Source organism: Cebus imitator, unplaced genomic scaffold, assembly GCF_001604975.1.
Source record: "Cebus imitator isolate Cc_AM_T3 unplaced genomic scaffold, Cebus_imitator-1.0 Scaffold129, whole genome shotgun sequence".
In the NCBI taxonomy this organism is placed as follows: Eukaryota; Metazoa; Chordata; class Mammalia; order Primates; family Cebidae; genus Cebus; species Cebus imitator.
In genome coordinates, this window is record NW_016107444.1 from 6235912 (window position 1) to 6250551 (window position 14640).

The window sequence follows — 14640 nt, forward strand, 5'->3', positions numbered from 1 at the left end:
ACTCTGTCTCAAAAAAAAAAAAAAAAAGATTTTCAAGGGCTTTCGACCACTAGAGACTTAGAGCAGGTGAGGAACGTGAGCACAAATGGGTTGATCTTGGGCCACTCAGCCGCAGATCACAGATTGCAGGATCAAGAGTCTTGACTTCTGACTCCAGGGCCAGGGCTGTGTCTCCGCTGCCTTAATTGTGCCCTGTGACTGGCAGTAATGGGGAAAGTGGGTCCAGGTGGTTCTCTGTAGCTTCTCTTGGGAGCAGAAGGTAGCAGTGTGTTGGGTGTAGGGGAGCCCAGGTCATGCAGGGGCAGGCCTCTGTTGTTCCCCCGCACCCCTTGTCCCTGATCCACTCTTCCCTCCCCACAGAGGCTAGGAGGCGGCAGCATGCAGCCAGAGGAGGGCACAGGCTGGCTGCTGGAGCTGCTGTCCGAGGTGCAGCTGCAACAGTACTTCCTGCGGCTCCGAGACGACCTCAACATCACCCGCCTGTCCCACTTTGAGTATGTCAAGAATGAGGACCTGGAGAAGATTGGCATGGGCCGGCCTGGTAGGTGGGACTTTGGCCTGGCTTGTCTTGGCCCTGACCGTTTACATCCTCTGTCCTCAGGACCACTGAATGGTGGGTGGCGGCTGAGACCTCTGTCTGTCCCAGAGTCCTGAGGTAGAGCAGGACGGACATCAGTAGATGCTTATGTGCGGAGAATAGCTGGCAGTTGTAAAGGTGAATCGAGTTTGAGGAGAGTGAGGCCTTCCCTAAAACCCTGGCTACGCAGGAGCCACCACAGACCCTGCTCTGTTTGTGCTCACAGAGGACGTACTTCCTCGATCGCCGCCTCCTTCATAAGCATGAAATCGAGTCTGTTCTGCTCATCATTCTGAATGCCAGGGGGGTCCATGTCCAGAGATGTATAGGGAGAAGGCCGACTCTCGGGTGGTTTGCTGATACATTCATGCTGGCGTGCGCTCTCACACACACACAGATACACGCACACACACAGGTTTGCTCTAATTTGAGCTCAGCTCTGTGTCTTCTAAAGTAGGGGTTGTAGCATCTTAAAGTCATAATGTTCTTCATAGAACATTAGAAACATATTGGGGCTTTCAACTTAAAATTGCTATAAATGGGTAATAATGTACTAAATTAGACATTGATTTATGCTACTTTTGGGCTGGATAGTTGGTGTCTGATGCCAGTAGCATCAGAAAATGTTATGGAGGGAAAAAGCCTCCACACTGAGAAGATTCTGTTCATCACCTTGCCTTTTCCTGAGAGCTGGGAGCAGACCACTGCGTCCACATTTTGGTTACAGCCCTCTACCCAGTCTGAGAGCCAGCGCCTGGAGTGCAGCGGCCGTCTGGGCACTTGAGGCTCCTGGTCAGTTGGGATCAATTTCATCGGTATCACTGCTGGTGGTGTCTAGTGCTGGACTCACCCAGCAGCCTCTCCGGGGGCTGGAGCTGCCTTAACAGCACTGGGTTCCCCATCCTCCCCGCAGGCCAGCGGCGGCTGTGGGAGGCCGTGAAGAGGAGGAAGGCCTTATGTAAACGGAAGTCGTGGATGAGCAAGGTGGGTGAGGATAGACTCTAGCGCCCCGCTCCGCTCCTGTCCTAAGAACCTTCTCCCCCAGCCCCCTGAAGGTAGAGTTCTTTGTACAGACCCTCCTTCTCCAGGCTCTTATCGGGCCGGGCACTTGCATAGCTGCCGGGCTGAGTGTCTGTCTCCGCCAGATACGGACACGCGAGCAGCCTGTGTGTGGTGAGGGCGTCCTGGCCCGGAACAGGAGCTCGTTGACAAGTGAGCCTTAACTTAACTTTGCTGTGTCTGAGTGCTGGGGCCAGTGTCTGGCGTGGGGTGCTGGACCTGTCTGGACCCAGGACATCTTGGCTTGGCTTCCCTCCTTCCCCACCCTCTCTAATCTCTGGGTTTCTCTGGTCATTTGGCCCTGCTGACAGGTTCCTTCCTCACAGCCTGTCCCGACCTCTCCCCACACCTTGTCCTAATTTGGGTCTGTGGTGTAGTAAGTCCCTGGTCTGACTCAGTGGAACTTTGCCCATTGTCTGGAAGACAATGAGAGAGGAAGTGAGCCAGCTGTGGCCTTCCCTCCCCACTTCTGGCCTCCGCGGGGATGGGGTGGGGGTGGGCAGGGCCAAACAACTGGATTGGGATTGGGCAGCAGAGATTTCCTGGCTGCACTCCAGCAAATGGGCTGTCTCTTGGGATCCTGTGGCTTTTTCTGGGAACACTGTCCTGGTCCCTTGCCCAGGTTTTAGGGAAGGATGAGTTGCATCGGGGCTGGTGAAGGCAGGAGAAGAGCAGCGTGGTTTGCCGAGATTTAGGGGTCTTGGATCTGCCACTGGCTCCTGACAGGTCCCTGGGCAGTCAGTGGCCTCTTCAGACTTCCGTCGTGTCTTCAGTGAAATGATGCCAGCCCCACTACCCAGCTCACCTCGGGGCTTTGGGAGGCACCTGAGATAATGGCTGTGAAAGGTCCTGTAACCTGAACATTGCTTGTAAACAAAAGGAATTCTCTTTTCTGGGAGGAGGCACAGGGCAGAGGCCAGAAGAGGTGCTCAGATTTAAGGCACCCTAGCCGGAAGAGATCAGGCTCCACCAAACTGGCAAGAATCTGCAGCCTGGAGCCAAGGCTATGGGTGCCTCCATGGAGATGGCCACGTCAGACTGATATGGCCAGCTTTGACCCTCACGGCCTCCTTTCTCCAGTCCCTTGACCTCTGGCCCTCTCCCTGTCCACCCTGGCCTCAGAGTCTCCTCCACCCTTCCTTCTCTCTCAGCCCTCAGCTCTAGGCGCCCCTCCAGAAACCCAGCTGTCTTCCCAGGCCCTTCCCCAGCAAGGACTAGCTTCATCTGAACCACACACACACTCAGGGTTCAGCCTCAGACTAAAATTATCCTCTCCCCTGGGCAGGATGAAGGGCAGCCGACTCCCTGGGAAGGGTGGAGACAGACAGCACCAAATGGTCAGCCCAGAGAAGGGGCCAGGGCTAAAAATGGACAAGGAGGTGTCTGTGGAGGGCCCCTGCAGCTCCTGCCCCATCTACGTGGGCTAGGGCTGGAGTCTGTGCTGGGTGAGGGTGCAGGAAGGGAGGGGTGGGGCAGGACTGGGAGGAGACTTAGACCTCGGGTGGGTGGTGCCCGGAGGGCTTCGGACTCTCCCTGTCCCCACAGCTGGGTGTGGGGCCACAGGCTGCATGCCTGTCAGTCTTTTTCTAGCACCCACCTTGAAGCCACCCCCAGGCTTTGGGTTCGTATTGGAGGTGTGCCCTGGAAGGAGTGTGGGCCTCCAGCCAGGATGCCCCACTGACAGTTTGGCAAAGCCAGGACCTCTCTGGAAGCTGAGCCAGGGATCACCAAGTAGACCCAGCGGGGTGGGACTGAGTGATTGACCTGGGGGCATTGGGCTCCATCTGGCCCCTGGCTGCCTTCCAACAGGTGTTCAGTGGAAAGCGACTGGAGGCTGAGTTCCCCACTCAACACTCTCAGAGCACCTTCCGGAAGACCTCTCCCATCCCTGGGGTCCCAGCAGAGGAGGGGCCCCTGCAGAGCCTCACCTGCCTCATTGGGGAGAAGGACCTGCGCCTCCTGGAGAAGCTGGGCGATGGTTCCTTTGGCGTTGTGCGCAGGGGCGAGTGGGATGCGCCCTCAGGGAAGACGGTAAGTGCAGTAGAGGCATGGGATCTGAGGCTGCTGGTGACTCTTCTGCCCCCAACCAGGATGTGACTGGGACTGGGGACATGGCACGGAATGGCTCATCCCAGAGTCCATGCTTAGAGTTTTTGGTTTTTATTTATTTATTTATTTATTTATTTATTTATTTATTTTTGAGACAGAGTCTCGCTCTGTCTCCCAGGCTGGAGTGCAGTGGCGTAATCGGCTCACTGCAACCTCTGCCTGCTGGGTTCAGGTGATCCTCCTGCCTCAGCCTCTTGAGTAGCTGAGACCACAGGTATGTACCACCACACCTGGCTATTTTTTGTATTTTTAGTAGAGATGGGGTTTCACCATGTTGGCCAGGCTGGTCTCGAACTCCTGACCTCAAGTGATCTGCCCACCTCAGCTTCCCAAAGTGCTGGGATTATAGGCCATGGCACCCAGACCACACTGAGGTTTAACTAAGCACATTTGTTCCTTCAATTATAAAAATAATTTACTTACTATAAAAATTTGGAAACTATTTGAAAAATAAGAAAAAAAAATGCCTGTAATCCCATCACTCAGGAAGCAGAGTTAGCATTTCTGCCTCTTCCTCCCATCTTAGGCATTTTGTTGGATTTAGTTAAGATACAAATTTTGGATACAGCTTTTAAAATCCTGTTCTTTCTTCTTGGCATTTTATTTAAAATGTTTCCCTTCAGGGATAGCACGTGTGCACCACAGCATACAATTCCACGTGACTCTAATATGCAGGCACCTCAGAAGGCTCCCTCCTGCCTCTTCCACTCAGTGTGCCCTTCTTCCAAGGGAAGCCACGGTGCCCGCTTGTAGCACCAGCAGTTTGTTTTTGGCATTGCCTTTAAAGCATTTCCTGCTACACCAAAGCACCTTTTAACATTCCATTTTATAACATGTTGGCATTCTCTCATCAAACTGGTCATCTCTTACTTTTTGCTTGGTATTTAAGCTGGGTATTCCCCCAGGAAGGGAGCGCCTGACCCACGATGGCTTCTGAGGGCCAGCCAGCTGCCCTGCTGCAGCCAGTCCTCAGGCAGAGCGCTGGTGACACGCTCACCCACCCAGAGGAGCAGCTCGCAGGCAGGGATCGCTGGGCCGAGCTGGAGGGTGGAGCAGGTTGGCTCTGCGTGTCCAGGACCTGGCGAGTCCTGAGTCCTTGCAAATCCCACTCTGGACAGGTGAGTGTGGCTGTGAAGTGCCTGAAGCCCGACGTGCTGAGCCAGCCAGAAGCCATGGACGACTTCATCCGGGAGGTCAACGCCATGCACTCGCTAGACCACCGAAACCTCATTCGCCTGTACGGGGTGGTGCTTACGCCGCCCATGAAGATGGTGAGTGCTGCGGCGAGGAGGGCCTGGGCCGGACAGGGCTCTACTCCCCAGATGTGTGCTTGGTGCTGTCTCCATCCTGACTAAGGGCGGAGGCGCCCTAGATCCCTGTTGTTGCCCACCTGATGGAGTCACAGGGTTCACAGGGCCCCGCCTGGTACTGACTGTGTCTGCTGCAGTCCAGTTTGTCTCTGTATTTTGCTGGTGCTCATTGTCAGAAAGTTACTCTCGTGGGGCGGGGGCTGGCCAATGAGTTTAATTTTGGGAATTTGTATTTTATTTATTTATTTATTTTGAGACAGAGTCCTGCTTTGTTGCCCAGGCCGGGGTGTAATAATCTCAGCTCACCGCAACCTCTGCCTCCTGGGTTCAACCAATTTTCCTGCCTCAGGCTCCCAAGTAGCTGGGATTACAGCTGTGTGCCACCACACCCGGCTAATTTTTATATTTTTAGTAGAGATGGCGTTCTACCATGTTGGCCAGGCTAGTCCTAAACTCCTGACCTCAAATGATCCACCTGCCTCAGCCTTCCAAAGTGCTGGGATTATAGGTGTGAGCCGCCAAGCCTGGTCAAGTTTTGGAATTTCTAGCCATTGCCTCTTTGGGCTCCTCCTCTCTGGGTGTCAGTTTCCCACATTTTCTGGAGGGAGAGGCCTGAGAGACTGTAGGACTCCTACAGGTCCCCAGGTGACAGGCCAGGAAGGAGCATGTAGCCTCGCTGTGGAAAGCCTTCAGAAAGGGGCTGGGAGCCCAGCATGGGGTGCCGAGAAGGGGCAGGGTCTTCCAGGCTCACTCCTCCTGCCTCCTCCGTGGCCTCAGGTGACAGAGCTGGCACCTCTGGGATCGTTGTTGGACCGGCTACGTAAGCACCAGGGCCACTTCCTCCTGGGGACTCTGAGCCGCTACGCTGTGCAGGTGGCTGAGGGCATGGGCTACCTGGAGTCCAAGCGCTTTATTCACCGTGACCTGGCTGCCCGCAATCTGCTGTTGGCTACCCGCGACCTGGTCAAGATCGGGGACTTTGGGCTGATGCGAGCGCTGCCCCAGAATGACGACCATTACGTCATGCAGGAACATCGCAAGGTGCCCTTCGCCTGGTGAGGGGCAGGTGTTGCCAGCTCAGAGTCCGACCCCACGCTGGTCCCTGCAGACCCAGGCCTCAAAGCTTCTGGGGCTTTCTTGACCCACCACAGCCCTCGGTTTTGCTTGGGCCTGCCCTTGTCTATTCTGAGCCCGGGGCGCCCTCCTTTGCCCCCATTCACTCACCATCCATCTAGGAATTCTTGAGGGCCCATGTGCCAGGGTCTGGGTGCCAGGAAGCACAAGATGAGTCTGTGTGTCTCATCCAGGGGCATTGCTCAGTGGGGTGTTCAGAGGCTTCTTGCAGGACTTACGGTAAGCTCCTGAAATGGCAGGGGCAGCTAGCCGGGGAAAGACTTGTTGTAAGCATGTTCTAGGTAGAGCTAGTGGTAGACAGGCCCAGGCCACACCAGGCCTTGCAGACAGACCAGGGCTGCTCACCTGGCACTGGCCTGACCCCTGTGTGGGCTTACCCTGTGCTGAGACCATTGCTGTCGTCTGGTGCCAGAGGCACAAAGGACTCTGATCTGCCTGCTTTGGGGCAGGAAGGGTTGGTCCAGTCCTGCTTGCCAGAGCGGTGGCTGTGGGCAACCTGATATTCCAGGACATATGGTCATCTTAACCAGCAGCTGGCTTTACACCCAGGGTGAGCATATGTCTTAGGTTTTCCTGTAGTCTCGGAGTAGTAAGTTACAGCAGCCTCTTTTGCATTCAGGCATCCTGGTTTGAATGGTCATTTGTTAATACAGTGCCTTTAAACAGCACTGTCAAGTGGGCACTTACTGTTCTCATTCTCACAGATGAGGACAAGGAGCCTTGGCAACCTGGAGTGGCTTCCTAGGTCCTGTATCTGCCTTGAGGGGCGGGGCTCCATGTCTAGGACAGCACCTTTCCCTCTGCACCTCAGTCCACGCTGGGATGGCCGTTACTGACCTCACCCGGGGGTGCCCAGAGCAAATGGGTGTATTTGGGTGAAACCAGCATGATTGTTTCTACCCATTTTGGTTCTTGCCCCGGCCCTATCTGAATTTCCCACACCTTCCTGCTGAAGGATCCAAATCACAGGATCCCGCCACGGTCAGAAAGCAGCCTGTGATCTTCTCCTGCTCTGTCCTGCAGCCTCTGACCTCCTTTCTTTCCCCACTTCTCTGGCTGGGAAATGTCCCCTCCTCTTCCCACACCAGGCTGCTTGTGAATAAGAGGCCTGAGCGTAGACCATCTTCCCCGAGTCTGTGCACCGTGTAGCCCAGGAGTCCTGCCCCCCGCCCACTTCACACGCATCCCTGAGACCCACTGTTGAACCTGGCACAGGGGGTCAAACAGATGTTTGCTGAATGAGCGTTTGACATCCCCGGGGCAGACGCAGTGGCGTTGTTTGAGAGGGCTTCTCTGTGACCCCTGCCTCTGCCAGGTGTGCCCCTGAGAGCCTGAAGACACGCACCTTCTCCCATGCCAGCGACACCTGGATGTTCGGGGTGACACTGTGGGAGATGTTCACCTACGGCCAGGAGCCCTGGATTGGCCTCAATGGCAGTCAGGTAAGGGCTGGGAGACGGGCCCCATGAGGGGGTGGGGTAAATTCCACCCTCAGCTTGCAGCCTGGCCTGCTGGAGCTGGCTCTCATCTGAGGGACTCCCTTCTCCCAGGCCCCATATCTGTATGGCCTCTCAGGGAGCACCCAGCAGAGACTGGGATGCACTGGGCCGGGGAGGGAAGAGCTGGGGCCTGCCCTCATTCTCCAGCCCTTGCCACAACCACTTGTGCTGAGGCCCAGACCTGGGAAGAAGGGTCAGGAGCTCTGGAGAGGGCCCCGCCCAGGCAGGCAGATCCCTTCTTCTGAGGCCAGGCATGGTGGCAGTGGCTGAAGCTGAGGAGGGGCCGGAGGAAGGGCCGAAAGGGAAGGGCTGGGTGTTCCATGGGTCCTCACCCTCTGTGCCTCCCACCATCAGATCCTGCATAAGATCGACAAGGAGGGGGAGCGGCTGCCTCGGCCCGAGGACTGCCCCCAGGACATCTACAATGTCATGGTCCAGTGCTGGGCTCACAAGCCAGAGGACAGACCTACGTTTGTGGCTCTGCGGGACTTCCTGCTGGAGGTGAGGGACAGGGTGGCCCAGGAGAGCTGAGGGGCCATCCAGGGATCAGCCCCAGAGCTGGCCATGACCTTTCTCTCCCCCCAGGCCCAGCCCACTGACATGCGGGCCCTTCAGGACTTTGAGGAGCCGGACAAGCTGCACATCCAGATGAATGACGTCATCACTGTCATCGAGGGAAGGTAGGGATGTCTTGAAGGGCACAGGTCCAAGGGGCCTGTGGACAGATCACTTTGGCCACACACAGGTTGGTGGTTGGGCCTGAACCCTGCAACGTGAGGAGGGGACAGGCCTGGCTGGGTCTCCTTAGTTCCTTTCCCTGCCAGCTTCCTCCTGCCACCCTTCTTCACGGGCTCCAGCCCTGGCTGTGTGATTGGGCCAGGCTGACTTGATGGAGGGATTGGGTGGCCTGGCCTGGCCTCAGGGCCACAGTGGAGCTCAGGGACTCCTGAGCATCCTCCTCTGGTCCTCCCTGCTTCTCCCCCCGCTTCTCTCTGACATAAGGACTCAACTGTGTACCCGGGTGCCTTTCAGTAGCCGAAGCAGCCCAGCCTGCCCTCTTGCCAGCTTTCCATCCTTCCTGCTGAGCCCATCACCCCCTCCCAGGCCCACCTCCGGCCTCTGCCCCTCTCTTCCCATCTCCTTTGTGGGGGACCCTCTCTCCTAACCCTCCTCCTGCAGCCTCTGCTGAGTCCCTGTCTTCTCCTTGAGGCCCCACCCACTGCTGGCCCTGCCTTCTGCTATCTGATCCCCAGGGCAGGTCTGAGGTGTCTTTGAGGCAGCGGGGAGTGTTGAGGACCAGGAAGAAGAGTAAAGTGGAAGAAATTCTCTGTGCTCCAGCTCCTGTGACTCAGAGCCAGGCAGGGATAGGGCTAGGGGTGCTTCCCAGGGAGCCTCCTCCACCTGCACTGCAGGTTTGAGGGTCGGTTGCCTCTGGTGAAATCCTGTGCCTCTTGTGGGTGGGTGGACGAGAGCCTGGAGGTCTGAGGCAGGCTGTGTGGAGGGTGGCCTGCAGCGCTGTGACCCCCATACCATGAGCCTTCCCAGGCCCGGCTCCCTCACCCTCGGGCCTGGGGTCCGGAAACAGGAATATGCCAGAACAAGCTGACATACGGACAGACTGCGGGGCTGTTGTGGGGGGAAGAAAGCAGAAGGTTCTAGAAAGAGAGGCCTGGGGAGAGGAGGCACACAGTCTGCAGGTTTGGAGCTGAGGTGCCAGGGATGGGATGGCAAGCATGGCACACTGGGGCACGTTCTGGAAATAGGAAGATTAAGGGTGGGGGTCCCCTAGAGGTACCTGGAAGGGCCTCCAGTCCAAAGTCCAGGCCCACAGCCACGTTTGCCCCCACGAGCCAGAGAGCTGTGGGCCGGGCCCCCCTGTGCTGCTGCCAGGGTCCCAGACCTTTACCGCCCGCTTCCCTGGCTCTCAGCGGGAGCCCATGTGCCTGCCAGTGTCCCTGGGGTGACTCAGAGTGGCTGTGTTTGGGGCGTGTGTCTCTGGAGCTTGTGCTTTAGGTCATCACCGAGCAAGGCGGTCAGCAGGAAGGGCCAGGAGGGGGCTGCTCCTGGGAGGGTCGTGGGTGCGCCCCGCTCTTCTGTCGTAGGCTCCCATTGGCCCCAGCTCTGGTTCCCTGTGGCTGCTGCTACTGGGGCTCTCTGGCCCCTTCCCCCAGCCACCAGCCCTGGCTTGGACCACAGCACCTGCCCTCAGTCCCTGGAGCTGCTCAGGAGGTGGGAGGTGAGGGACAGGACGTCATGACAGCCGGCGAGGCTTGGGAGCGGGCCTAGGTGTTGGTGGTAGAGCGCTTGACTCTGCCCCCTTGTTTTTCCAGTCCCTGAATATCTCTGTGTTTGTTTGGCTGCCACCGTCTCCATGTCTATGGGCGGATGGCTCTGTCTGTCTTAGGCCTGGGTTTGCACATGTGGGTCTCTGGGTTTGGGCCTCCCTCCTGGCCTGGCCTTCTTGGCCATGGATTCCCGCTTTCGAGGCTGTCTCCAGTATTTGCTTCCTGGTCCAGAGTCTGGGAGGCCACCTGCCCCAGCTCCGACTGACTAGGCTCAGTGCTTCTCAGGGCACCAGGCCGTGGGCAGAGGGAAGACACCTAGATATTTCATGCTCTGTCTAGATTTGGAGAGACAAATGATTCCTGGTATTTCCCAGGGGGTCACTCGGAGGAAGGGATGGCCAGCAGCACTTTTATCTGCATGCAGAATGTGTGCAGCAGGCAGAGGTGCTGAAATTCATTGCGGGTCCTTGGCCTGGTCTCGCCTGGAGCCTCAGCTTCGGGCGGTAGGTGGGAGCCAAGCATCCAGGTTATCCCGCCAAGCCTGGGCCTGGGACCTCCAGAGAGAAGAGCAGGCGGGCATTTTAAGCAGAATGTTCTGCCTTGGTTGAGCCATTTCTAGACTCCCTTGGGCCGGGACTGGAACGAGGTGCTGAGATTCCGGAGCTGGGCGGCCTCAGGCGGTTCTCAGCGAAGGCCTCATTTTCTATCTTGTCTATCCCCGAGAGGCTGACCAGAGGCCTGAGGGCAGCAGCAGGAGGTGGAACGTTCCTGCAGGGGTGCTGGGCCCTTTTCCTCCTCCCCCAGGAACCCCTCGTCTAGCTCTGCTTCAGTCGCTGCCAGATGGCTTCTGGCCCTCCCACGGCCACGGAGACTCTGGCCTGTTCGTGGTAGGGGGAGAGGGCATGGCCAGGGCGGGCCTGGCGGGAAGGGCTGGCCTCAGTCCCCTCTGGGCTGCTGCTCACTCGGGTCTGTGTGGGCTGTGAGAGGCGACACTGGTCACTGTGGAAGTCCCAGCATGCATGGATGTGACGCCACGCGGGTCTTTCTTGTATACGTTCTCCGCACTTGTCTTCTCCTTCCCCCAGGAGCAAGCATGTTTTACGGAGTGGTGTCAGGACCCCAGCGGCCATGGGGGCTCTTGCCTCGGCCATACCTGTACTAAGGGAGGGTGGGCCTGGTGTCTCCTTTCCCTCTCAGAAGTGGATGCCAAAGGAGGCTGCTTCTGTGCCAGGAGCTTGGCAGTGCTGGCGGAAGGAAAAGGCCAGAGGAAGGGACCTCCTGCCAGCCCCAGCCTCGGGCATGCGTCATGTTGCTCTGAGCACAGGCTCCTCCCCAGCTTCCTTCTTACCCAGTGAATGAATGAGCGCCTGGAAGAGGTGTGGAGAGCAGATTCCAGCCTCCAGGGAGCCTGTGGGTACTGTGGGAGAGCCACAGCCTGGCCAGTGCTGGGGTTCTCCCGTGCGGACTGCCATGAGAGGCTGCATGTGCATGCTAGGGAGCTGCGGCTCTGCTCCTGGGAGTGGCCCAGCTCTTTTTCAGATGGGACTTGTCCCTTATTGGGGTGTTGTCCTCTCTCCTTCCTTCCCCCCTGCAGGCAGGGTGGGAATCACAGGGTCGCTGTGTGTGAGGCCGGCCAGTGGCCTTGTGTATGAGGAGGCTGGGCCGGAGGAGCAGCCCCACCTCCCTGTACCTCCCCAAGGACCGGGTGCTCTCGGGTTTGACTTTGGTCTCTGGGATGGGCTGCTGGAGTCCCATTGCTGCAGACCGGCCTCATCAGCCCCCAAGGCTGTGGGTCTGGGTGCTCAGGCATGGCCACCTCCTGCATCCTCTGTCCTCGGCCTGCCTGCATTTCAGAGGAGGCCTTCTTCACACTTTGGCCCTGGGACAGGTGAAACAGGGGTGGCGGGGAGGGCATGTGGCGTGCTGCCACACGCGTCCACCCCAGCAGCACAAGGCTGTCACTGCCCCCGCCTGCTTGGACTCTGCCCACGTTGTCGAGTATGAGCAAGTCCAGCAGCAGCAGACTTGGGAGCCTTTGGGTGTCGGGGGCGTCTTGCAGGAGCCCCATGCTTCCTGCCCTGCCTGCCCCTGCCCCTCCCCAGGCCGTGGCTTAGGCTGCATCAGCAGTGGTTTCGTGTCCGAGGTTGGGGGGACTGATGGCCCCACTGTCTGGTCTCTCTGGGAGTATTGAGTTCCCTTCTGGACTCCTAGTTTTAAGATATGAGTAGAGCCCTCCTGAGGAGACAGGGAGGCTCCTGCAGGCCTGCCAGGAGGTGGTGGGAACAGGTAAAGCAGGGGAGAGAGGGCCTGAGGTGCCCTGAGTGCTTCTAGACTCAGGTCTGCATTCGGGAGGCTGGGCCCCCACCCTTGGTGTCCCTGACACCCCGCCCCTCTCAGAACTCCTGGAACCAAGCTGAGGAGTGACATGGAGTGGCCAGAAGAGGACTGAGGCCCTGGCCTTGCCAGGGAGCTGAGGGGCAGGGTGGAGGTGTGAGCAAGGCGCTGGCCCTGCAGACCTGACGACTGGGCGTGGGTTTGGATCCCAGGTCTGCTGGGATCTTTCTGGTAACCAGAGGCAAGGCATGTGGCTTGCTGCAGCGTGCTTCCTTGTTTGTAAACTGTAGGGAAAGCTGTCTCACCCACCTGGGGAGTTGAGGGTGAGGCTGTGTGCAAACCGTCAGGCCTGTACGGGGCGTGGCGTGTCACAGGAGCTGTGGGGGAGGAGGGCTGGTGGAAGACAGCTGGGTCCTGAGGCCTGAGCCTCATCCCCGCTCTATCAAGGTGGCCAGGGTGTGAGAAGGGCCCCCTGCCGGGGCTGCTCCGCCACACCTGGTGTTCACTGTGCCATCTCTGTCGGGCAGGGCTGAGAACTACTGGTGGCGTGGTCAGAACACGCGGACGCTGTGTGTGGGGCCTTTCCCTCGCAATGTGGTGACCTCCGTGGCTGGCCTGTCCGCCCAGGACATCAGCCAGCCCCTGCAGAACAGCTTCATCCACACGGGGCATGGCGACAGCGACCCCCGCCACTGCTGGGGCTTCCCGGACAGGATCGACGAGTGAGTACTGGGCAGGGATGCCAACCTGGCCCCTCGTGGGACTCCAGGGCCCTCAGTGTGGCAGGCATGGGGCCCCACCTGCTCTTCACCCTTTTCCTCGGGCATCAGCGCCCGAACCTGCCACTCTCCCCTCCTGACCTCTGGCCTTACTCTCGGAGGCTGTGGAGCCCTGGAAAGCCCAGCCTGGTGGGGATTTGCCAGGGGAGTGCTTCCCTGCTGTTTTCAAGCTGTGGGGGGGCTGAACTCCGAACTCTGAGACTGACTTAATCTGTGAAACGGATCCACCCCACGAATGAGGGGAGAGTTGTAAATGCACTGTGAATTAGAACGTGCCACTCAGATGCAGGGGTCCTGAGAGAAGTCAGTGAAAGTAGGGTCCAGAGCTTGTGAGGGGGGCACCTGACTGGTGGAAAGCATGCAGGGGTCCTGAGAGAAGTCAGTGAAAGTAGGGTCCGGAGCTTGTGAGGGGGGCACCTGACTGGTGGAAAGCATGCAGGGGCCCTGAGAGAAGTCAGTGAAAGTAGGGTCCGGAGCTTGTGAGGGGGGGCACCTGACTGGTGGAAAGCCCCCCGGCCACAACCGTAACCCCTCCTGGCAGCTGGGCCTTAGGAAATGGACTTGGGAGGAACCTGGTGGAAGCTTCTGAGGAGGAGCTTCTCCTGTGAGCCCTGCACGTGAGCAGCGGTTTTCCTTCTCCTGCTGGTGGTGTCAGAGTTGGGCCCTGGGAATGTGCGCAGGTCCATGTGGGAGAGAGCCTGCTTCCCAGAACCAGGGGCGGGACTGGAAACCCTGGGGCCTGCGGAGGGAACGTTAGGTGGCAGCTCAGCCTCCCGGCCGTGCAGCTCTGCAGAGCTCACTGGAGGGGGGTGAGCCCGCCTCCTGTACAGGAGGATGAGGCCAGTGAGGGGTGTCTCGGAAGGACACACAGAATTGGTCACTTCCTGGATTCCCCACTCCAGGGAGCCCCCAGAAGTTTCTTTCGCCAGGCCTCTGAGCCTCTGCTGGCCACACAGGGATTCCCTGGTCTCTGCAGCCCTTCTCCTGCTGACTTCTGATACTCTGGTCTGCCCTGAGAGGTGTGGAAAGCAGGGGCCTTCACCCACCGGGCCCCCACACACAGAGCCCCAAGCTCACAGGGGTCAGCGCATGTGTTTTGCTTAAAAAGAACCAGGCAAGGGCCTGGGAACTGCAGTGAAGGACTGCAGGCACCTTTGGGAGGGGCCTGATGCCCTCTGCCCACTCCTGGCGCCCTCTGTCCACTCCCCGCGCCCTCTGCCCCTCTTTGGTGCCCTCTGTCCACTCCCGGCACCCCCTGTTCACTCCCGGCGCCCCCTGCCCCACTCCCGGCGCCCTCTGTCCACTCCAGGCGCCCTCTGCCCCTCTTTGGTGCCCTCTATCCACTCCCAGCGCCCTCTGTCCACTCCCGGCGCCCTCTGCCCCTCTCTGGTGCCCTCTGCCCCACTCCCGGCACCTTCTGCCCACTCTCGGCACCCTCTGTTCACTCCTGGCGCCCTCTGCCCCTCTTTGGTGCCCTCTGTCCACTCCCGGCGCCCTCTGCCCACTCCCGGCGCCCTCTGCCCCACTCCCGGCACCCTCTGCCCCACTCCCGGC

The 14640-nt window shown here is 58.8% G+C and overlaps 1 protein-coding gene across 12 annotated transcripts in view; it reads left to right on the plus strand.

Moving 5' to 3' along the window:
• The window catches only part of TNK2 (tyrosine kinase non receptor 2), a 28464-nt gene that overhangs the window by 6645 nt on the left and 7179 nt on the right, over positions 1 to 14640 (plus strand). For all 12 annotated transcript variants that reach the window (XM_037742927.1, XM_017541002.2, XM_037742929.1 and 9 more), the window contains exons 2-10: positions 361 to 541; positions 1491 to 1561; positions 3446 to 3667; positions 4864 to 5016; positions 5833 to 6110; positions 7505 to 7631; positions 8043 to 8189; positions 8274 to 8368; positions 12835 to 13029. In XM_037742927.1, coding sequence (XP_037598855.1) covers positions 361 to 541; positions 1491 to 1561; positions 3446 to 3667; positions 4864 to 5016; positions 5833 to 6110; positions 7505 to 7631; positions 8043 to 8189; positions 8274 to 8368; positions 12835 to 13029 — 1469 coding nt within the window. The remainder of the gene's footprint in view (positions 1 to 360; positions 542 to 1490; positions 1562 to 3445; positions 3668 to 4863; positions 5017 to 5832; positions 6111 to 7504; positions 7632 to 8042; positions 8190 to 8273; positions 8369 to 12834; positions 13030 to 14640) is intronic.